Below are 26,331 nucleotides of genomic sequence, written 5' to 3'. Positions count from 1 at the left end.
TGAGATATAAATTTCGACTATCTGGAAATTTTTGAATTTTTAGTAACCAAATCCTGACTTTCTTATTCTTAGCTTCGAATCTCAGCATTGTTTGATTTCACTGGTTAAAAAACTTGGTGGAACAGATGCATTCACTTCTGTCTTCCTCTAAACAATGAACTTCAGTATGATTACGTACTCTTTATTCTTTGAATCTATCATTTCTTTTTAAATAGTATTTCGCAGTATTTAATCTTTCTCACCACCAATGATACTATTATTATCTCGTTTACTTTTGTATTCAGTGTATCAATTTTATCTGACCGTGCTGATGCAGTGTAGCAACCTGAGTCGATGCACACTTATGCTTCGCTTAATATTGATTATGATTGACTGAGTAACTGATAAAAGTTGTAGCATTTTTCGGCAGTATGATTATTACAATTTCATGGTAATGAACTAGAAAATTATTAATCGTGCACAAATAAGATCATCATGTAAAGATCCGATAATACTGAATCCATTCTATCAGGCTACACAAAAACACACACATAAACAATATTGATCACATGTAATAAATACATTTTTGTGATATCCTAATGATCAGAGGGGGTTTTGTGGAGAATTTAGTATTTTCACAGTTGAAATCATGAGTCAATTGAAGCTAGACCACCATCGAAAACCTGGAAGCACTGGACGGCCGTTTCGTCCTATTATGGGACTCCTCAGCAATGCGCATCCACGATCCCGCACTCGCGAGACTCGATGAGTAGAAAGTTGTATTTTTGACGTTTGATAAATATTTACTCTCGAGAAGTAGCTTACATTAAGTCACGAAACGTCAGAAATAAAATTTTCTACTCATTGAAGTATCATAAAAAGTATGTTTATTATTAGCTTCCTACCAACCTCGGCACTGATACCTACAAATTGATTATACGTGTTTTCACTCTAAAATAATAATGAAGAAACGCGTTTTTTCGATCTGTTGTAGGCCTAAATATCGAAAAATAGTATTAATTTCGAACATATCAACCATGCATAGTATTGTCTGTGAGTGAATAAACGCCTATGGAGTCTGCTTTTAATTTTGCATATACATAAATCGTTAGGAACAATCTGTCATCTCCTGAATATTCTCGAGGAAATTTCTAATATTTATTTTCTTTACTCCAGCTTCAGTGTTTTCCTGGCATATGAAGTAAACATTCAAACGTATATACCTTTCGTGTTTATCAATAATAAAAATAGATAATGTTGATGGTGAGGATTGAAGCATCTAAGTTTGAATATCTACGTCACACTTTATGATAACATTAGTGCTGAAGTAGTTAAAACATACATTTGAATTTTCTCCCCGTGAATGCTCAAGAAAGAACTAACTATTCTTAAGGTTACATGCGTATAAACAAATGGGGATTGTCTGGGTGTTTATTTACTCACAAACATTCCTATACTTAATTGATATGCTCAAAATTGATGCTTTTTCAATGTTTACTCGTTTTTTCGATAATTTCAGCTGGTACACTTCATCGGTATTGATTGTTTATTGCATTTACCATGTACAAATGAGTGTACTTTACTTCTAACCACACTGTAAGCATGACGATTTGTGATACTACCCGCTTGTCCCAAATAAATTTATTGGGGAGGGATACCAACCCTCAGCTTAATGACTGAAAGTAGAACATAATCACTGAGCCACTACTTTACTGGATAAGTCATCTATTTTATAATAATAATAAATCAACAGTAATAATTATTATTATCCATAAGTTAATTAAAACCTCTCAATAAATCCATGTTATTTGTTGTCAAAAAATACCAAATTTGATTATTCATTTACGGATCAAAAAGTTCAATTAAGAAACGTCATCAGTTGTACCAATGAAATTGAAATAAGACTTTATCTTTTTGGATGTAAAACTGGTTCGTATCTGTGACCCCACCAGGGGTTGGACCGGTGGATTCGGAGGATCACGGAGAGGACTTGACGTTTGATCTTTTAATATTTAATCATCGATCAGGCAAAAAAAGGTGACACTTCATTCTTTTTAGTATGGGAATCAGATTTCCATTTTACTTTAACTTTTCATATATGTATAAGGCGTGGTTCTTAGCCTAGCAAGTAAATATTTACATGGTTACTGATTTCATTTATTTATTTCACTTTTCAATAAAAAAAAATTTTTTTTAGTTTTTTCTGTCATTTGTTCTATTTTTAGGTTAAAATATATCTGATCTATGTTTTTTTTTTAATGGTTAGGTAAATAGTGTTTTTTAGTATGGGAGTTGTAGATTATGAGATTCGGCCAGTCATTACATGGTTATTAGCGTCTTCGACTTCCAGAGTTCTAGTGCAAAGCCCTGACATTGGGAATTTATTGATGTCGGACGAGATGCCACCAATGACTATGGACAATAGTCACGCAACATCACGAGCTGACTGAAGTTGGAAATGTAAAAAGTTTGATTCCAACTTACTGGTCTGAAAGTTATGCGATCACTGTGATACATCAAAGGCATTTTTCTAGTGCTGGTGGTGTAATAGTGCATAACACTGGGAAGTCTCGTACTAGGACGAAACAATTGTCCAATACTTCCTGATTTTCAATAATTGTTTAACTATAATGAGTTTTTGATGTTAAACTATGAATGGTGGTTTATTTTTTTCTAAATATTATTTTCTTGAAGACTTATTCAATGTATACTAATGAAACAAAATTGGTGGCATACTGAATAAGGTTTAGATAATTTAATTTTGTAATCAAGTGGATAACGTTACGGAGTTCAAGACAATGTGTTTCATTTGGGATACCATCATACCCATCACAATGCGAACAAATCCAGATGATGAGACCACAACATAGCCAAACCTATTTTTTGAATTTTACTATTTAAAATAGCTAAATGCTATCGATTTAAAAAAAGAAATCAGTTTTGTCATGTACGTTTGGTCTACATAGAGATTCTTGTTGTGTCTAGGTATACAGGTATAATAAACTAATTTGATATAGTGTCATTCATTTGCACAGTACAGATTTACATACTCATTTTTGGCCCAAACACTTTGTATGTAGGCTTTCCAGGTCGAATTAAGTGGGGAGTGACTTGAGCCTACAACTTACTGGTTTTACCCAAATATTCTGGTCAATAAACCATCTATTTGTTCATTCTGTGTAAATAATACATGAAACTTATGAGCGAGGTAGAATTTTTTCACTAGTTCATCTTATTTAAGGATAAGGAATAAACTTGAACTCCTGATATTATAAGTAAGAGTCTAGTATCTTTAATGAATTTAAGGATAACCGAATAATTAGGTATAATAAATTCGGTTCCTGTTGATCTAACTTTTATTTTAAAGAATATACTTCTTATCTAGACGTTATTTAGAATATAGTAAAATAAAGAATTTACATTCACTCTATATTTCTGTCTAAATTTTCACTGTTTTATTTCTATGATTATAAGTGTCTGTTGTTTATACATTCTACATGTCCTTTTCTGCAGTTTTATTTTCATTATTTATCCATTTTGTTGATTAATTGTTTTTTCTTTTTACTATAAATTATGGGAACTAGACTTGAAACTATGTCATATGGAGATAGTTTTAAGTGTTGTCTATCATTAGTACGTAAATTCATTGGACACACACACACATACCGGCTTATTTGATTTATGAACATGAGTGAACAGAGTTCATAAATGTAGACAATTTGTAAAAATTTCCATTGAGGAATGTAAATGAAAACATATTTTTCTGTATTTAAATTAGATAATCATCGTATAATTGGTGAAAGTAAAATTTATTCATCAAGAGTACAGACTTATGTGTACTAGGATTTGAGTTAAAAGTTCTTGTATGTGTGTGAGTACGCGCATATGTGTATGATGAGGACTACGGATATTATTCAGTTGTCTAAACCAAATTAGATGGAACAGGAATTGTGAACTTGAGACTTAGTGGTTAAATGTTGAGTTGTATAATTAAACGAACAGATCGGTACTAATTTATATATATATATATAATTATGCACATATTGTCACGCCACGTGATCCTCTCTCTGTCTATGTACATATTCATAAGTATGCAGTAGTGGAGCGACTATAAAGTATTTATTATTGTCTATTAACTAGTTCAAAATAATATTCATCATCGTAATAAACAAAAAAATAGGGATGAAAATGAGAGATAAATTAGTTTACAAAAAGAACTAAGCCATATTATATATATGTTTAAATCTTCTAAAAATAGTATTGGGGTTTTTTGTGATTTATTGAATATGGTTTGTTCGTTATAGTTATTGATCAGATGTAGACTTGATATATACATTTATTTATCGGAATTTATCGGAAAAAAAAATACTTAAACTGAATTTTTCACACTGTCGTCACGTCGTAATCATTCATTCCACTTATCAATCAGGAAATTAACCGTATCCGAATGAATGACCAATTTATTCAGCACTATATTCATCAATGATGATACTGTTTAAACTGTTTCTTCAAGAAGAATGATGTCTCTGACTAAGTATATAAATAATACGTATTCTGATTTCATAGAGTAGATGGACTGTACTTATGATTAGAATTCATGATATACATTTCATCCAATTTAGGACTTATCAGCCATATTTAACTACATTCTAGTATGAATGTTCTCATTTGGGCATTAACTAAGTACCTTTTTCAACGGGCATAATGTTTATATCGTTATTAGTAAGGATTTGATCACGAAAATATTATTAGTATTGTTATTGTTATTACTATTATTATTACTACTAGTATTCAGATTGTAAGAACATTCTGTGTATTACAAATCATAAACATTTTAAGAATTAATCCACACCACTATTTTTTCGATTTTTGTTTACAAATTAATTAATAACATGTAGATTTACATTAGTTAGATTACTTATTAAATTGACCTGCATTTAAGTTATGGTTTGAATATGTATTAGTCTTCTTCATGTATAAAACAGCCTAATAATATGATCATATTATAAAATATCTGCCCTGTTAATAAGTTGGTTAGTTTATTAGCTTGGTTATATGTATTTTGGAGTAATTAGACTCTAGGAGGTGACATATTAGAATAATGTTGGACTCTCTACTGTTCCCTACTTTCTACGTTTGCGTGTGTTTTCTATGTCTTGGATTGATTGGCGTTATTTTTTATAATATTTCCTGACGAGTTACATTTCCATTTTTGAGAGAACGGATTTCCTATCCAGTGTTATGGTGAGAGAATTCACCAGTGAGCTATTCAGTAGCGTAATTCATGTTTGAAGACTGAGATTTATACACTATTCATTCATTAAATCAATAACCATTGTGTTGTATCGTCTAGTCCTTTGTTTTGATAGGGTTTCTCTGATCAACTTTAAGGATAATAATTAATTATAACTCTTTTATTGATCTTCAGGATAATTAAATTATGGTCTACAACTGTTATTATAGCATGAGATCCATCTATCTATTCGGGTCAAGACAAAATATTTCAGGCGATTCTTTAATTACAGGATAAATTTAGAAGTAACTCTATCCTTCTTTTAGATACGAATGACGTCGCTCAAATATTTGTAAATTAAGTTATCTATATACATATAACTATTGCTAGTGGGTTGTTTATCACGGGTTCAGGTCAAAGTTAAACAACGGAATATAGCACTTATTTATGTAATTGAAGAAACAAATGTTAAATTATAGTTGTTGATATTCATGACAGTTATCAACTTTCACAGTTCACCTGTGCTTTCCCCATTTCATTTAGGTAGTAAAAGTAAGTTCCATTGTTAATTGTACTGGTAGAGGCTTTCAAAGGGTATTACTGATTTAAATTTATAACCTGTATTTTCTTGATTTTTACTTCATTGCCCCCACCCCAATTTCATCCCAAGGACTGGAACCGATTGCAAATCACGAAGAGTTAATGATTTATCAATGACCAATACTAGGACAATCCCATCCGTCTCAACAGGAACAATGTCTGACTTAAGATATCCTAGTATGAAAAATAGTCTTTCTTTACCAAGATCAATGGATCAGTTGACAAATCGTTTAAATTCACGTTCTTCAACTCCTGGCAACGAACCAATGAACAAATACGATCATATGTGTTGTCCACCCTGGTCAACAACTGATCAAAGAGCTTACTCAACAGATTCTTCCCATTCTTATAAATTACAACCTAGTCCACATGATCATACAGTTGAGTTAGCCGATTCAAGACTGGCTATACTACACGATGCGAAATTGGCATCTTTGAGTGTAGATTGGCCTTCCTGTACAATGCCTCAAAACATACCTATGAGTAAAGCAAATCGAATTAGATCTTCAGGTTCTTTGTCGTCACCAGTATGCCTGACGCCGACTTCTTTTTCCAATACTACTTCAGAATCTTCATTTTCTACAAACCAATTACATACCAAAGCAGCAACAACCAGTTCATCCCAGTCGTTATCATCTGTTTCATTTGTTACTTCTGAATCTCTTGTTAGAAGTCCGACTTCCGATCATTGTAGTCCTACCATTCCTGTGAATTTCAATCCGAAAGGACCCACCCTACAGACTGAATCACCCATTTCATCTTGTTGTCAGACAATCAAATCTTTATCTCCAAATACCGGAATAACTAGAGTTCTCAACTCTAGCCAGTCACAATTCTCAGCGATTTCTGGAGGAAAATCTCCAACTGGTTATTCTTTATGTGGACAATTTTTACCTACGAATACAAATTCAATTAATAATAACGATACCATTGAATTGTCTAATCACATAGAAAGTAATCGAATTAGTAACTGTCCAGGCAAGCTATCTACGCTATCTGAACAATATAAACGACATCCCTTAGTAGGTACACCAAATGTAATGCCAACTTTGTTGCCACAACCTAAACAAGAGTGTATACGAACAAAGTTCACTGTTGATACTAATATATCAGATCATCGATCGCAAAACACTTCAATGCCATTGAAAAAACGACTTATTCAACGTTATGAAGCTGATCGTGTAGATATGAAACCATCAGAGTTATCAACATGTAACCTTGTTAAGACTGAACTACCTATGGATAATTCTCATAATAGATCAACTAATGCAGATGATTTAAAAAACAAACAGTATTCACCTGAAAGCCGGATCGCAATGAAAGATAATGTTGTAAGCTTTTATCTAATTTTCCGTTTTACGTTAGTAGTAATATATTTTTACTGTATTAAAACCAATTATGTATGGTTATCTCACATAAACAAACACATTATCTCACATGGTTTACTAGTTATCGTCGGACGGGTTGAACATCTAATACACTACTTGAGGATTCATATAGATGGTGATATATTAAGTTATGAACCAGTGAAGTTACGTACAATGTTTGCTTTACAAGAGGGGTTGACATCAACTGATCTTGAAACACAACAGATTATGGATAAGGTTTCTGGTACACTAGGCTAGTCGGATAACTGCTTTGCACATAATTCATAGATTACCCACTGATATCAAGGGTTTCGCTGTTTTGGTTGTGTTATTATAGTAGGCACTGATAATGTTATCTAGAATGACAGTGAAAGCTCTGCCGTTCATCCATCTTATTCAGAAAACACATCACGAAGAAATGAAACAGTTCCTGAATATTTTCAGAGGTAGCTGTTGTTGTCATCTTAGCAGAGTTTTACAGCCGTTGACTTTAGTGGGTCTAGATATATTGAGAATCTCTACCTAAAAGAGATGTAGGTTTGATTACACTCGCCATTTGTAGAAGTAGATGGATACACATGAAAGAGGTCTAAAAAAACTCGTACAAACTTAATTCTTAATTGACGGTTGTTTCTAGAAGGCGAAGTTTTTTTTATATATTTTTGACGTATTTCAAGCGTATTCCATAACAATTCATACATTTTAACAAATTACTAACTAATTTCAAATCTACCGCAGTTTTTTAATTAATTCTTACTTATTTGATTGAAGTTGAGAGTGTGAATCGTTGGATTCCGTGAGACCTGAAGTGCTTGGGTTCCCTCACTGGTCAGTTTATCGATACGCCACCCAGTTCTCTCTGATTTTCACTGTTACTCTAACTGGTTTCAACATATAATAAATATTACCTACATATGTGTTAATTAATATAAAGTAAAAATAATTTTGTCGGGCGTGAGCACGATCAAAATTTAGACACATACTTTAAAAAATAATCCTGTATACACCCACGTTTATAGTGATTTCTTGAAATGAAATAATTGGAGATGACTTTGAATATTAGTAATAATTTGATAACAAGTCAAATATATTTTGTAATCTGTCTAAAGTTACACAAAATGAACACCATTGGTCATCTGAACAGTCATCCTCGATATTTCAACTTTAAAGACTTATTGAGATCTCCACTGAGCAGCATCAAGATATATTTTTGGTGCATAAGATGAGAAAAATTAATTGCTTGGTGCTAGTGTTCTTTACTGGCCTTGAGAATAGGAGTGAACAGAGAAAAACCACGGTTTTATGCCATTTTTTGGTTTGTCTTCCAGCCAGAATGAACACTAATGTTCATAACCTGGGGTTACTAACGACTAATAGGCGATTCGGTTCTAGCTCTTTGTGTAAACTGGCGCTAGAGATGGGAGAATAGAGCACATTAGACTTTGTTAGATAACACGCTTTAGAATAAATTTGTAAAGACAGTTGTAAATTTTGTTAGCATTAGTGCACTGAGATCTCAGTTACACGTCTTCAGGATGCAACTCACTCCAGTATTAAGCCTTCCCAGCATTCTGATTAAACTTGTCGTTTTCTTTATTTACATCAAGAAAGTGGTGACCTTGTAAAAGGCGCTTCGTTTAAGCATAACTAGGTCAGATATTACACTGGGGGTGGATAATTTCAATTAGTTAACTATTTAGGGACTGAAAACATTATCACTTCCAAAACGGTTTTATGTTTAAAGAAGAAAATATATGTACTGTTTGTTACTTTAACGCTTCAATAGTCTTTTGTTGAAGCGATTTTACCATGTTATCATTGCTCAAGGGAATATTGATTTCTATCCTCTCAGTTATTTACTTTTCAATCATTGAATTATTGGTTTTTATAACATATTCAACTTATATTACTTGTATTCTTGACGACGTATTGTTTCTTATTTAAAATATAGTTGGAACAACTGACAAGATTTTACAATGATTGGTCAACTTGGTAGTAAACAACGTCTTGTCTAGTTCTTTAAGGCTGTTGATAGTTGCAATGTGGTCACCAGTCTGTGTGAATTATACTTGGATGCACTATTCTTGGTTGTAGGGTAGCTGTTCAAAAGGTCAGTTGTTACCTTAATAGCTCAGGGAAAATATATCTTTCTGTAAAACTGGGCTAGACAGATTTGTATCTCGCGGGAAGCATCAGTTTTCTAAGCAAATCATGTAGCGTTTTTGATGAGTGCAGCTAGAAGGAAATCTACATTCAGAACTGTCTACAGACTGCCTTCAACTGTATAATAGTCTTTTTGTATTGATATAAATATTTGTGATTATTAGAACGTGATGATAGACGTTACTTTATTATCTTGTAGAGTCTAGATATATTTGTCTTTTCAATTCCATTTCCTTATTTTATACTTTCTTGTTTTGTGCTAATGATGTTAAGTTTATTCATTTCCCCCCATGATAGTTATTTTATTTATATTTATTCTGGTTGGTTTTGTTTTCTTATTCAGATAGAAAAATTAGATTGTCAAGAGAGAAAATTTAAACGAAAAAAACGTACTAAATATGAAACAGATGGAATGTCAAGCTTAAACACAAATAAAAATAAACCAACTAAAATCCGTACAAAATCTTCATTAAGTTCTATAAGAAAATCTAATTCAAAAAGTACACGTCGATTAAAGCATTCATTGAATGATGATGTTGAATCGAAATTGAGTATGAATAAACAATTGTCAACGATGAAACTAGAATTCGATGATGTCACTAATGACGATGAAGATGAGGATGTCATTGTTAATGATAATAATGAAGAAGTGGTAAAAGAAGAGCAAGAGGAGAACAATGACGATGATAATAATGTTGATGATGAAAAAATTAGACCGACAGTTAGAAGACGACGTTCAAGAAAGCATAGCTCAAGTGCGAACAGTACATCAAGTTTATCACATACATCATTATGTAATGATTTAATGAGAGGTAGTATAAAAAAACGTATAGCTGCTGTTAATGGTAATCTTATGATGATGGTTACGGCACACGCTCAAAGAAGCACTAGTTCAGGTAGTAATAACAGTAATAGTAGTAGTTCTAGTTTACAAAGTGTTGGTGGTGAAGTCAGTGATGATGATAATGATGTATGTTTAAATTCTTCATCAAATTCATCTGTTAATACTACACGTTCAAAATGTTCCACTGATCGTCAATTATCTTATTCAAGACTACAATCATATAAATCTACTTTAAAATATTTAACTATGAATTCTAATACCATCACTAATAATAATAATAATAGTATTGGTAATAATAATGATAATATTAATAGTCAATCATTAAATTCAAATGATGGGTCACCTGGTATTACACATTCATCCATAGATAGTGCACAGACTGTCTATGGTGTTGGTAGTGGTGGTAATTTAAGAAAACCGAAAAGAACAGCTACTTTAGCGGTAGCATCTGGTACTACAATTGGATCGACAATTATAACGGCAAAAAAGCCTCGTCTGTCATCTGTATCATCATTAACAACCACGAAGCCAACGACAATGATGATGGAAGGAAAAACAGTAAAAACAACATCGAAACAACATCGACGTGGTGATAATGGTAAATCAAGAACTACCATTCATAGAGAGGATGGTGATGATTCAACAGTATGTATGAAATTTAAAACGGATTTATTAAATCAAGATGATTATACACTGATGTGTGAAAATTCTATGGCAGATGAATTGTCAGCTGCTTTAGCTGAAGAAAATTTTCAATTTGAAAAACTGGTTGAACAACTTCCTGGACCACCTGATTGTAAGTGATTGTAAATCATTAAAGTATATGACATCACTTATCTGTCTACATTGTTTTTATTATGCTATTATGAGCCAGTGTTTAATGATTTATTTCATTCATTTTAAATAAAGATGTGTAAGAAGCTGTCACTTTGTGATTGATTACACTGTGGAATGATACTTTTTCTAAAGCGACTTGCAATGGAAAATGAATTGGTAGCGGTCTTCTTAACCTTGGAGTTTGAATGCAAGGTCTAAGAGGCAATTACTTCAGAAAAGTTACACGCAATCTTTTTGTGAGTAGTGTTTGGTGTGATTCCTTCGTATTTTTATGACCTTATGGTTAGTGATGGAAATCTTTTGGGCTATGGAATGGAGGCTTAGTGGTTAAGGTGTTCGACCTTCAACCGCTAGGTCCAAGGTAAGAACTCTGCTTCACTTATCTCGGCCTTGGCAACCAGGTATTATCTTTATCCCTCACATTTGGAATGTGGCTCATATCCATGTATTCAGTGAATGAGCTGATAATAATTATTATTGTCATCATTGTTAATCTCTTCCTTCCGTTGTGGGAAGGAAGTGCCACTACGCATGTCGGTGGTATGAGTGAAATGCCTCATTGTCGTCACGTTTCAGTACAGTCAGAAGTACGACTTCAGCCTAGGACCTTAAGTTTCTGCTGTCAGCTTTACCGCTTTCCATCTGATCTGCTTGGTATGATGGTTAACAAGTTTGGTAGCTAATGTAGCTTGCTCAGTTAAGTTATCACGATTTATAAGCCCGACGACCACATCGTAAGGAGCTACGATCTAGATTAGCTTAAACTATCTGAACCCGTTAAATGCATGTACGAATCCGTGAACTCGTTCCTGAGTCATACTTCTACTATGAGAGGTTTTCAAATCGATGTAGATGGGCAATGACTTTTAGAGGCGTAGACATAATATATAAAAGTTTGACAATCATCGAGAAACTGTTCTGTTTGAAAATAATTTAAAATTATTCTTTCTCGTTTCTGTAATTTCTTGAAATTTAGTTCTGTCTTGTACTTTTGAATTTCAAAAGTAGAGATAATATTGTTAATCCGTCAAATTGGCAATTATAGATTATGAGCCTTATATATTTCCCCTATACTTCACTAATAATTAGCAAAGTGACTGATGTCAAATCGAGGAGAGTTGACAACCAGTAAGAAATGAATAGCTCCTTAACCGTACCTTGAAATTCAGTAACAATGATCATATCACTCGGAGAAGAGCTGATATAGCTTCAGATCACCATCCACCTGGTTGTGGTCAAGATAAAACTGAAACTAAGAAGCAATGGACAGCTCGGAAAAGAGCATTACAAAGATTCAATACAGCCTTCCTATGAGATACTAACAAACTCAACCAATTCAAGAAAACTCTCAACAACAGGTTCCAAGCTTTACAGGATCCACTGAAAGAACAAGAAAGTACGATGGAGGACAATTGGAAAGGGATAAAAGAAGCACTAACTTCAACGTGTCAGGAGGTTCTGGGTCGCCAGAAGCATCATCATAATGAATGGATCTCTATGAAAACCCTGGACAAGATTGAAGAAAGGAAGAACAAGAAGACAGCAATTAACAACAGTCGAACACGAGCAGGGAAAGTCAAGGTACAAGCAGACTACGCAAAGGCAAACGGGCAAGTGAAGAAGAGCGGTAAAGCCGACTAGCAGAAATACATGGAAGGACTAGCGACGATTGCGGAAAAAGCTGCAATGGAAGGGAATATGAAACAACTATATGATACAACGAAGAAACTAGCAGGGAGATATAGTAAACCAGAGAGAGAAACCAGTCAAGGAGATAGAAGGCAAGCCAATCACGGAGATTGAAGAACAGAGGAAAAGATGGGCAGAATACTTCGAGGAACTGCTGAACAGGCCAGCTCAATTGAATCTGCTGGACATCAAAGCAGCACACACTGACCTTCCTATATCTGTCACTCCACCAACGATCGAAGAAGTCAAGAGGGCCATCAGACAAATCAAGAGCGGGAAAGCGACAGGACCTGACAATATACCAGCCGAAGCACTGAAGTCAGACATTGAATTAACTGCAAACATGCTTCACTTTCTATTCAAGAAGATTTGGGAGGAGGAACAAGTGCCACTAACAGACTGGAAAGAAGGATACCTCATCAAGATACCAAGGAAAGGAGATCTGAGCAAATATGAGAACTACAGAGTCATCAGTTTGTTATCAGTACCAGGAAAAGTTTTCAACAGAGTGTTGCTGAACCGGATGAAAGACGCAGTAGACGCCCAACTTCGAGATCAACAGGCTGGATTCCGTAAGGATCGGTCGTACACTGACCAGATTGCGGCACTACGGATCATCGTAGAACAATCAGTTGAGTGGAACTCATCACTATAGGTCTACTTCATTGACTATGAGAAGGCGTTTGACAGCGTAGACAGAAGAACATTATGGAAACTTCGTCAACACTATGGATTTCCTGAAAAGTTTGTCAGCATAAAGGATGAATGTTAACTGGAAAGAAGTGGAAAGGATTGCTTGGGACAGGGTTGGATGAAGAATGCTGGTGTGCGGCCTATGCTTCTCCACGAGGGATAACAGGCGTAAGTAAGTAAGTAATAGCCTGGTGGAAATGTGGTTTGACTCGAGTCACTAACTGTATATTAACACAAGAAGATAAAACTAATAAGATAAATAGTAAAAGAGGTCGATATAGTGTAGTAACTAGTGATAGCGAGAAAAATTAAAAACAGAGAATATGGTCCGAAAAAACGGAGTGAAAATGTATGTATGAAGAAATACTGGGATCGAAGATGTAGAGTAAGATTAAAAACGAATGAATCTACATCACTGCCACATTCTGATCCACGTCATTGACATTTCCAACCGTCGGTCACAATATTCACTTTGATCTCAACCACTTCGTTCGTATCTGCATCAACATGGCTCAGATCAACAGTCAGTCAGTTCATGAATTGTTGTCACGTTTTAGTAAAACCTCTGCTAGATTTCTTTCAACTTACTCTTACGCCAGCTAATAGTGCTTGTTGAGGCAGACGGTATTTAGGGATACGTAACAAATGTCCCAACTACCTCGGTGGATGAAGATATGCAACCTTATTAACTGATTTTAAAGTGAATAATCTGTCATAATTGAAGCTGTTATCTGTTTTCACCATGTGCTTATTTCCTTCAGTTTCTTCCTTAAAGGCATAACAAATTTATTCAATAAGATTTATAACCAATCTATTGATATTGTTTCTTTTCCCCTTAAAGTAAATCGAACAGCCAATAAATCACTACACTCTACACATTCATTAAATTTTTATAAACGAAGTCAACGTGTTTTTGTTCAACTTATAAATTGTAATGATCCAGGATTGAAACAAGTTCCAAAATGTCGTGCTTGTCGTCAAACTAAATTTTCCTATCATAATTCACCTTCAATTAATACAAACGGACAAATGGATTCAGATAATTCAGATGATGATGATGGTGATGATGATGATGATGATGACGATGTTGATGAAGAGAATCCGAAACTTATAATCAGTGATATCCCTAGTCCAACCAATAGTCAAAATTTTTCGAACGGATTAAATAAGGATATTCAGTTTAAAAAACCCCCTGGTCGAAGAACTACTTTGGGTAAAAATACCCGTAAAGAAAATATCAACGACAAATCGAAGAATAAACGAAATTCTACACATCCATCAATGTCAGTATTCTGTCGTTTTTGGGGATTTAGAAAGTGAGTGTTGGTAAATATAGAGTTGCTTGATTTTTCGACCATTTTCTTGTTACCAATTTTTGTTCTCAGTATGGTCAATACTTTTAATGTTACTGTGACACAATATTGATAAATAAAATAATCGAAATTGGAAATAAGTAGCAAATTGTGATTATCATTATATTTCCGTACACTAATTTATTATGGAACGTCATATTTCTAAATAAACCTTGATTGAAATTAACTATTTTGTGCAATTTAAACTGTAGTCACATATTTGAATCTGGGATATGAAAACTCACATTTTCAACTGGAGATTCTCAGGGACATCATGATGTTTTCTAGAAGTATGCGTCCATTTCACATTGTATCATAATCACTTAATCCACAATAAACTTCTTGAGTTTCTTTTGTCATCTTAATTATTCGGGGTTAGATTAGAGAATTATTGAGAAGATAGTAAGAACTTGTGTTAATGCGTGAAATTTCCAAATCGTACGGCACAGTATCATAAGTAGCATACTTTCTGTGTAAACATTATGATGGTAAATGATTACCAGTAATAAGTTCTGATGGATTGCAGTTAAAAGGTAGTGATATTCATTCAGATTTTGTTGCTTAAGTGCATTATAGAATAATATATTTGTAAGTGTTTGTGCTTTTCTATGGTTGTCGATCCCAAGGACTTCAACTAAATAATCTATATTATCATGTATACATCCTGAGCGAACTACCTCGATATTCTCATTTAGCCACAGGCTTTTTAAAATTGAATTCGAATTATGACTAGCAGTGGAACTGAAGACGTATGTATTTTTTCTATTCGGAAATAGTTAGGTGGGTTTACTTGGATTCCAGTGTTAATGTTCACAATAAGACTTTGACCCAATGAATAACTTACATTCGAAATGTCTTATGAGTCATCCACCGAGCTACTGATTTTAAATATCCACGAATTCATGTAACAGTCACTGATTCTATTGGTAAACTGAATCTTCCCGTTGGGTTTCTACTTTTATCATGAGCGTCAGCGCTGATGTGTAAGTGCATCCAACAAATGTGTCCTAAATAGGACCGAACTTGCGTACTGGATTCCGATACTAGTCCACTATTCAACTGTAGTGTGGGATAATGTGTCTAATGTTAATACTTTAGAGATTATTGTCTCGATTTTTCCTTTTTTATATACTAATCTATGACCTATTAAACAGTAACTCTGAATTATTATTCCACAGTTCTAATTTGAAGTGTTACCAAGTTATTATTTTTTTAAAGGTATTAATTTGCTCAGACAACTTGCTCATATACAAAAATTGATGTCACATCTAATCTACGCTGGAAAATCACTATTATATTTTACATATTATACTCTAATTACAACACAACATAATTATCATAATGACATCTTTTTGAACCTGTAAAATATGATCAATGATATACTTAAGCCTCAGAGACCGACCGCTCTTCGAATAGTCTCATGTCATTCTAGGTATGAAATGAAATGAAAGTATCCACCTACACTTTAGGGGTAATGGTCGCTATCAAAGCTTATTAGTTAGCTGGAAATAGTCGAAAGAAAACCATGAACCTAGGTTTCGTAATGGCTGGTACTCATCAATTAGACTTATGTGCCATCTTCGGGGGAGGGGAACTGATACTCCCTGTAGGATTTGAACCCTCCACATTCAGTTTCACAGTCCATGACGTCGCTATTGAACTATTCGGACAGCTATTGAAATTCTATGGCGCCTAGATTTCTCCATTGATTATCATTACCTCATCGACTAACCTTAATTAACATGAAATCTAGGTCCAAGGTTTCCTATTGAATATCCTCAACTACATAAAACATTAAACAGGATAACTGAAAATCTGGGGTGTATGAGCTTGTGATTTGTTGAGATGGACTGAAACATAGACGACCAGTTTATAACCTAATAGCTACAAATACATTACGTGCATTTGTTTGTTGAATTTGTAGCCTAGGTATCAATTATTTATCCTATTACTAAAGGATAATATACTAAACGTTGTTGTCAAGGTTACAATAAATCTAAACGTTTTCAAAATCAATAATGTAAGTAAATATAATGAATGATATTGTAACATTCAAATGTTGGTAGATTTGTGTCTAGCGTGAAGGTGCGTTGTTTGGTGTGAGAAAGGTAGTATGCAGAGCCGTGTTTATAATAGAGAACCTGGAAGAGAAAAAGAACAAGATGGTTGTTTACAGAAATCTATATGTAGAGAACCGACCTGGAATGATCGGTATGCAAATTTCCATAGCTGGGTCCCATTGAGTAGGAAGAGGAACTTGATTCACTCTTTATCCACAAGTATTAGACGAATATGTTCTTATGACGCAATGAATAACGAACTACTTCAACTTTGACATATACTCATCAGAAATGGTTATCCACCTAGATTCGTCAATAGGAACTTAACATCGAGACAGTATCCTTAAAAACACCAACAGTTCAAAATAAAACTCTTTTTATAAATATCGAATTTGAAGTAGATATGGCAGCCGAACTCTTGGATGAACAAATTGCTAAATCCCTTAGTGAAATCTTCTACTCAGCTAAGCTCTGTGTTGTCTTCTAAGACCGACCTACCATTCACGGATGTGTTAAGGCTAAACTTCCGCTTTGGGCCAAATCGATGTGCATCTGAAAATTTACTCTCTTCTGTGGAGCCGGTTACACTGGCCACACAAAACGATCACTTTCTAAACTCATCTCAAGTCATTAGCCGGTGTAGCTGTTAAAAGGAGAGTGGAAAACAATTACCAGTTCAATATAGGAGCAGTTAATCAACTGTTAACATGTTCCGAAGGCGTCTTTCTTTAAAATAATATACACAACCAAAGGGACTAGATCAAGGGGAGGTCAAATCAAAAACTTATGCACTGCTGAGGAGTTGGCGATCCACCGACTCAAGACTGAACTGTATATACAAAAACGATAAGTTCAGCCTTTCATCATTCCTTGACCCTAGTTCTCCTCTGTGTTATGTTTTGGTACTGTCTTTTCAATTATTGTTTTGTAATTTTAGACAGTAATCAGTTATTATTATCCTTTAACAATTTCTCATGATGATTATTCAGCTATTATTATGACCTTTATGCTTTTTATTCTTTTCTTCATATATGTTAAGCGGACAACTATCTTTTATAATTCTGGCCCGTAAACTATTTTCATCCTTCTATTCTTCTCTAACTCCCTGATTATTAAGTAACCGCATCTAATATTTGGAGTCTCGAATCACTTTATGATGCAATCTTTTCTATCCTTCTATAGACATCTATTTATCACATTAAATTCATCAGTCAATCTAAGCTAGACCACCATTGAAAACTTGGAAGTACTGGACGGCCATTTCATCCTAGTATCGAACTCCTCAATGTGTTTATCAAATAACCATAGATGCGAATGTACAGCTTAAGTAAATGATTCTGTTGAAAATGAAATTTCCTCGGAATTCTCTTGATTTTTATTCAACGACACAAAGTATTATTTTAAATAAAATATTATCACTATTCCTTTTTTAACAGTTCATATATTTATTAGATTTAAAAGGATAAAAATTAAAAGAGTATATTATTCCCGGCAATGTTTTGGTTCCCAATTTTTTTGTAACTAATAATTCATAGTTGAAAGCGTGAGTTAATTGAAGCTAGACCACCATGGAAAACCTGGAAGCACTGCTTGACGGCCGTTTCGTCCTATTGTGGGACTCCTCAGCAGTGCATATCCGCGACCTCGCCTCGAGAGATCCGAACCCAGGACCTACCAGTCTCGCGCCAGAGTACTTAACCGATAGACCACTGATAATAATTCATAGTTTCCATAAATTAGTTTCATTAATTAATAAACACAAAAACAATAAATGACTTTTTTCTTTCCCTTCTATTTTTAATACTAAAAACAAACAAAAAAAAACACAAAATTCATCTACGAAATAAAACAAAATACCAGATTATGCTATAATAATCGAGGTGTGTTGAAAATAGCTGATTTTTGTCGATCCACAGAATCCGATGCTTTAGAACGTTCATTATGGGAAATGTATCATCCAGGTAATGGATTTAGTCTTATTGTTTGAATTGTTATACTGTTATTGTTATTTATTTAGTTACTTTATGTATGTGTGTATGTTATTTTGTATTGAATGCAATTAAAATCCACACTATAATGTTCAAGTGATTTTTTCTTGTTGTTTCGCTGTATATAACAACCTTCATCTTTTTAAAAAATTTGCGAAACATTTTCTTGATATTGTGTTCTTTGTTCTAGATAGATGGATGGTTTAATTGTAGACTACTCACTATTGTCCTTCCTGGCTAATACCATTAGGGCTTAACTTATGTTGAAGTGTACAGAACAATAAGGAAAGCACAAACAATTAAACTGTTTATCTAGCTTGGTGAACATAATATAACTAAGAACATTCACACAAGCTGAAAATCTTCTCCACTATTTAAAAACTTGTAAAATGATTTGACCTTTACAATATTTATTTAACATTGATGACTTCAGCTTTAAAATTCTTCGACTTTCAATCATTTTATTATACATTCGCAAACTCTTATCCACTAGGCTTTTCTGAAGCTTTGTCTTCTGCCGGTACCAATTATTATTTGTTATTTACAAAGTTGATCCAAATCACACGTCGAAAGTATAAACATGATACTTGACCATTGAGTTATCTTTGTTATAAACTATTGTCAACGTATAATTGTTCCGTACACAATTGTTATGTAATAGATTTGATCTATTTCTGTGAAAATATTACATATAATATTAATTACTGAGCTTGAAAGATAAATAGATAGATAAGGGTGGGACTGGTCCTCAATCGTCAAGAGAAATTACTTTGCAACTGTGAAAATATTGAAATTAACTCCATGTTTTAGATTTACTAGACTATCCAATTTCCCAGTGCTATTGGAGTTGTGAATGTGGTTGTTTTCCCTGTTGTCCACACCATAGTAGGATGTTACTTGTCGTGAGACCTTGAGAGAAAACTTTTTAGAAGTGGTTTCGACGACCTATAAGCGTGATTGAAGCATCCGAAGGGACAACTGCTTGTGGGTGATCACACATGACCTTTTTGTGAGTAATTTTAGATGTGCTAACTCTGGATTTTTTTAAAGGCTTATCGCTATTGATCGAAATCCATAGGCCAAACCAATCCTACGGCTGACCTCTTTTACTCCTTATCCTTCTGTCGTGAGAAGGCAACATGACTGTAAATTGTGTTTGTCTAAAGAAAACACTGCTGTCATCATAGTTTAGTACGGTAGGAAGTACTAGTTCTCCCTCAGATTGCAGGTTTAGTTTTACCCATCTTCAACTAATCTATCTGGTATAGTAGGATCCAAGGGGACGAATGCCACAGGCAATATAGATCGAATGAATTATTACGGTACTCTAACCTGACCACCTCAAGGTAGTAGCTACAGTTGGGTTCCAGGTTAAAGTACAGAACACTATAAAAAACAATGAATTGATGACTTTTTCCCTCAACACTGACAAGTGATCTTTTTTATCATATTCCTTTACAGTTTCACCATTTTTAAGCACAGGCGCCGCTAAATATCTTTTGGAATGTGCTGGTGGCTTATTCTGTCGTCTTCTGCATCAAGAATTAACAAGTTTGAATAATAATCATGCTTATCAAAGTCAAAATGAAAAGATCAACTCATTGACTGGTAAAAATAGAATTAGTGGTCATACGATGGAATCGAATAACAAAAATGATGGCATTATTAATTCAGTTGCATGGAAAAGACCAGTAAAAGGTGTACGTGAAATGTGTGATGTCTGTGAAACAACAATGTTCAATACACACTGGGTTTGTGGTAAATGTGGTTATTCAGTTTGTACAGATTGTTTGAATGAATCGAAATCGTCCAACTCTGTAGGTGGCAGCAATTTGGATACACGTGATCATGTGAAATTCAATGAAAATGGTGCAGTGGAAAAAAAAGGCAAACTAAAATACATAAGAGGTTTGTAAGACAACTTTTTTTAACAATGTTATCACTTTGCCACTTTTTTTTCTCATGATCCTAACTTTTATCATGATACCTGATTAAATAAAAAGTTGTTTATTTGACGTAGAGGTAAATCACTGATTAAACGGATTGATTTCGTTTGGGAATGTAGACTGTTAGATGGCAACTCAGTAATTTTATAAATAGTGTGATCTCCGCAACACTTGAAGTTTCTCAGTTCGATCCCTTACAAAGTTATGTGAATATGGTTGTGTTTCATGAGGCAGCCGATTTAATTGAGTAAGCTGTAGATGGTTTTTATTCACTGATGGAAACTAGATGGTGAACTAGTTAAAATTAACAATCCGTACTGTACATTTGTTTTGTCCTCAACAATGGGCACCCATGAACCAACAAGTGACTTAAATCGAACCTCCACGAATCCTTCTTGAGTGGGTTACTTTCAGACCACTGAGTTGCGACTTAGTGGTCCATGTTGTCTTCTTTAGTCACTTAATTTGTTTAGTATATTTCAGGAACTTTATAAACTAACTGTCTTACACAACTTCCGTTAGTGTAGTTTTATTTGCTTAAAGTATCAACATCTGATATGTAGCTAAATAATTTTGACCCATAGAATTAGATGTGTTTTCTTACCATTTAAATTTATTTAAACACTCATACATGATTATGTAGTTAATCTTTCAGCTAACATTGCGGATTGACTAGATAGATAATCACTGGAAACCGAGAAGCACTGAGCAACTGTATATGACTTCTAAACAATGCATATCCGTGGTATCAGAGTATCATGGGTTGACTAAAGCTATACGTGCAAGCCTTTAGATGTCACCCAGTGACCTGAAGGTTAAGCGCTATTTGTAAGGCCTGAATGTCCTGGGTTTTACCTCCTATGTGCTTGTGGACGTGCATTACTTAGGAGTCTTATGCAAGGACAAAACAACTGTTTAGTGCTCCCCAGCATTCAATGGCTAACTAGCTACAATCAGACCGTTATATAAACTGGATAATCCAACAGTCATTGCAAACTATTAATAAGGGTTTGTAATTTCTTGGTGTTAGTATTTAGGACCGCAACTAATAAGTCTCTTTAGCCATGTGTGAAGTACCTCATTACATCAATAGTCTACATGTGGACACCTACACTGAGATGTAGCACACGCACTTGACGAGCCCCGGATAGGATGAAACCCTTGTCCTGGATCTCAGTAGTAGCCAAATACTAAATGTTAATAAAATCCCAACTAAAATGTATGCTAATATGGTGAACTCATTATTATTCATATTATTCACACTATTATTATTATTATACTGGTGTCGTTTCCCTTTTGCTACAACAATTTTTAAAGGTCGTGGTTGCCCATATGGTTGGGCATCGTGTACTACAACACGTCAACATCATGATCCAAATAAGCTGCTATTAACTTCTCTGTTACCGTCTGGTATTATTGGTCGATTAATTCATCGATTGCATCGCATAGCAAACTATTATAAAATTAATTTAGGCTGTAATTGCTCTCCTTCTTCTTCAACAGTGGGTAATGACGCAACGGATTTATCAAATGATACATTATTATTCATGAAACCAATGAAATCATTGAATAATCGTGAATGTTTAGATCGAAATTCTCTTGATTTACTAGCTGATATTGCTTTGAAAGCTGATATGGGGAACACTGGATCACTTACTACTGGTAATAGTAATAACAGTAGTAACGGTATTATAGATAATGTTGTTGTGGAAACAGAATTTAATGCTTCCCATAATAACCCTTCTTTTATAACAACAGATAATGGGGTCAGTTTATCAGACAATGACAATAATAATGAACGTAAGATGATAATGATGGATTTTCCATCTCATAGTTGGATTCATTGCACACGAAGGCATATTAATCAAAGATCCTGTTATCAAAAAATAAATGATGCAGCTAACACTGCTAAACATAAAACTAAGCATAATGATAATCACGGATTTGATTTTCACAGGGAATCAAATTTGAAAATTTATAAACCTTCAGAAATAATCAATCGTCATCATCATCACAATCCTGTTTTCTTACGTTTACATTGTCCTGATTCCGTTGGAAATTTATTAGCATTTCAAGTGAGTATTGTTTTCGCGCATATATATCAACAGTGATCAATAGCTGTATTCATTTTTCGATGTTCAGTTGATTGTGAGGAAAAAAGCATTCGAATCATTTTTTTGTTCTAATTAAGCTGCATTGCAACTGCTAAATTACAATGTAGTTTACTGAAAAAGATATGATCAAATGTTTGCTTAGCGGTTGGTTCTTTTGTAACTTAAAAGTATCTAAGTTAATAGTGGCCTTACAGACGATTTTTATCACACAATGTATGTACATATTTATTGGATAAGTTATTGTATGATAAATGTATTTTATCGTTTAAATCACGAACTGATCATAGCTAGACTACCTGGAAAGTTGTTTCATCTTCGTGTGATATTCCTTAGTAGTTCACATCCATGACTTCACATCCGGGAGCTGAACCGAATATCTCTGGTTTTATGCGCAAACTCTCAACCATTTAGTTACCATCCGACGGAGTTAATAAGTAACTTTAATCAACATAAAATATTGCGCAACCGTCATCTAGCTAAGATCAATTCGTGGTTTAATCTATGAGAATTTTTGAATCTCCAGAAATCCCCATATATTAATAATGATCATGTGTTCACTGGTGACTAGCTTTAATATAAAACTCTTGAAGTTTTAGCCAGAAGCCGTGACGAATGTAAATTTCAACCATATCAAGTGTGAGACAGTTATTCACCGTAGGGAACGAATTAGGGTTGCCTAGCATTGTAAATTGATTGAAGTTAGACTGAGAACGATTGGACCCGTGCTCAGTGGTCCAGAGGTTAAATGTTTGAGCGTGAGGTCGACGATCTTCGGTCCAGTTTCTGGATGCTTGGTCATGGATGTGCACTACTGAGGAGTCCCATACTAGGGTGAAACAGCTTCCCATTGCTTCCAGGTTTTCAATGGTGGTTTAGCTATGTTTTATTCTCAGTTTAAACTATGGAAATTCCATTATTCCTGCAAATCTCCCCATTTTAATCTTTATGCTCTATATCCTAGTTCCATCTAATTTAAGACTAAAATTGGACGTAAACCTATTTTTGAAATTGTCATCTGTCTAGTTCCAAGTATGTATTGTCTGGTGATTAAGTTATGAGATTTTCACCAAAAAAGGACTAGTCGGTAAATAACGTGATTATGATAGGAAGTATTAGTAAACTGATACCAATTTACGAAATACAAACAATTGAACGACTTCCAAAGCAGACCTTTTTAACTTATGTTACATTGATTATACTGTAGTCAAATTCCAAATGTAGTAATTCAAGCATATAGTTTATGTGCTAAAATGAAACAATTCTATTTCCTCATGCGTACGTTTTCACCCTCTCTTTCTCTCTCGATGTTTCTCCAACATGCTGACGAGAAAACTATCTCCAAACTGTATAAATCTTAGCAGATATCAAAACAGAATACTTATGTACTTAATATTTAGCCCGCATTGAGTTACGCTGACTAGCCAACAGATTTGTATAAACAAAACCTTTAATCCATTGACTATTATTTCGAATTCAACTTGTTCTATTGAAATCGAATGTGCCTTGGTGTTAATCAGAATAATTTCTGCATGATTTATTGTCACCTTAATAAATGCATTGAGTGTATGTAATCTGTTCTACTAATTCTTTGTAATAAAAATATATCTTGTTTAATTTTACCTTATATTATTATATACAAATATCTGTACACGGAAAATATGTAGATGAACAAAATAAATAATAAACACATATATATACATACATAAACATTCATGGATGCATACATACATATAATTTGGCAAATAATCATTTCAAATCAGCTGATGTAGTTATTATGTTTATTATCAATAGTGTTATAAATGAATCTTTACATGATAGATATCTACATGTGTATACAAACACGACGTAACTGTTAATATTTTTTCACCAATTTAGTACGATAATATACCTTGGATATCGATCAGTTAATCAGTTAACTGATTCAACATTATCAATATGTTTCTTCACCAAGTGTTACTGCTTTAATTTATTTAAGCTGGAAGAATGTAAAGTTTCTGAGATGAAATAGTAGTAAATAGTGGTGATAATAATGATAATGATTTCAGACGTAAATCAGCTTCTTACGACTACTGTCGATTTCTCTAGCTGCTTCTTCTCGTGGTGACGATTATGATGATGATGATGTTTAAGACAATAGGACTTGGCGATACTTATGAATTTTTGTAGGAATTTGTTAAAAAATCGATATCTTTTCACCAAAGGGAGCTTTTTATCACTCAGAGGGTACTGAACATCGGTTTCGGGTTTTTTTGAGACGTTTTGTTGGATGGGACCTGGGACTATAGACTATAGAATCTTGGATTAAGCGAGGTGACTATAATCCACAAGTACACATTTTTGGATATTCTTTCAAGTGTGTCCTTCAGTCTCTATTGGCTCATCATGAAAAATAATAGATTTCAACTGAGGATAAGGACCCAATTAGTTCAGTGGCAGTCATTCACATCGGTGATCAGATTGTAGCTTGATCATTAGATATCAATCCGAGTTAAGGATTAGACAAACATGCCATGTATTCAATGTGCTTAACCCAACTATCGTTTACCTCGATGTGCGGTGTTTGCCAGTTCATGTTGTGAAATAGCTAACTGTGGCCAAACCAAGACATGGGTTTAGCTTACGAAGTCATCGACTATTGGCTTGAACCATATAGTTGGGTTTAGTATATCTGGTTGGGATTCGAGCTATTATCGTAATCAATAGTTACAGATATTAGATGACATGGTTCACAGTGGTGCAGATGCATTCACTTCGTCTTATACTTTTTATTCAGCAATTACTTTTTTTCTTCATGAGTATACTGTCTATGGTTAATCTTTTCTATTACCATTATTACTCTTACTATTTGTAATACTCTGACATTTGTCTTGATAATTCGCTATGCTAATGGTGTGTGGCAATTTAAACCCAATACTCATAAATGTGCCAGACTCTACTTTGCTTATGTCTAACAGGACCGGCTTGCTACCACTCAATAAATTATCGGTATGACTATAAATATCTACTGCTACAAGTATTTACTATGGACGTAAAAAGAAAAGGAACCTTTTTTATGCTATATCATGTAAAAAATTAAAATACTTTATCGATTTTATTACGATTGTTGTTTTAGTTTATGACAAATAAAAACACAGTGAAACATTTGCCTATATTACATTTTTTTTCTTTTCGAAAAAAAACAAACAACATAATACATACCATCATGAAAATTTCACTTTGCATCCTCTCATTTTCTCATTCACGCATATCTTTAATTAAATCAAACTACTCAACATACAATGTTTTGGTTAAATTAACAACAAATTTTCTGTGTAATCAACTGTGTCCATTTGATGTGTATCATATCTTATATGCACGTATGGATAAATATATATGGACACTTGAGTATAAATCAATGAGATTAGTTGCTTTTTGAAATAACGATTAATTGGGCTAAACACGTTAAGAAATAGGGAGGAAACGGGAC

At 33.9% G+C, this 26,331-nt stretch overlaps 1 protein-coding gene across 1 annotated transcript in view; it reads left to right on the top strand.

Moving 5' to 3' along the window:
* Smp_161400 (jumonji domain containing protein-related including hairless) overlaps nucleotides 1-26,331 on the top strand; it is a gene marked incomplete at both ends in the record, with an annotated part of 41,971 nt that overhangs the window by 3,599 nt on the left and 12,041 nt on the right. Inside the window, 8 exons of the mRNA XM_018794760.1 lie at nucleotides 5,963-7,143; nucleotides 9,686-9,797; nucleotides 10,554-10,982; nucleotides 14,181-14,359; nucleotides 14,504-14,721; nucleotides 18,678-18,778; nucleotides 20,267-20,713; nucleotides 22,069-22,826. Coding sequence (XP_018649140.1) covers nucleotides 5,963-7,143; nucleotides 9,686-9,797; nucleotides 10,554-10,982; nucleotides 14,181-14,359; nucleotides 14,504-14,721; nucleotides 18,678-18,778; nucleotides 20,267-20,713; nucleotides 22,069-22,826 — 3,425 coding nt within the window. The remainder of the gene's footprint in view (nucleotides 1-5,962; nucleotides 7,144-9,685; nucleotides 9,798-10,553; nucleotides 10,983-14,180; nucleotides 14,360-14,503; nucleotides 14,722-18,677; nucleotides 18,779-20,266; nucleotides 20,714-22,068; nucleotides 22,827-26,331) is intronic.

The sequence above is a fragment of the Schistosoma mansoni genome, chromosome 1 (assembly GCF_000237925.1).
Source record: "Schistosoma mansoni strain Puerto Rico chromosome 1, complete genome".
NCBI classification, from domain to species: domain Eukaryota; kingdom Metazoa; phylum Platyhelminthes; class Trematoda; order Strigeidida; family Schistosomatidae; genus Schistosoma; species Schistosoma mansoni.
The sequence above is the reverse complement of the archived record's forward strand: the minus strand, read 5'-3'. Positions and strand labels throughout refer to the sequence as shown.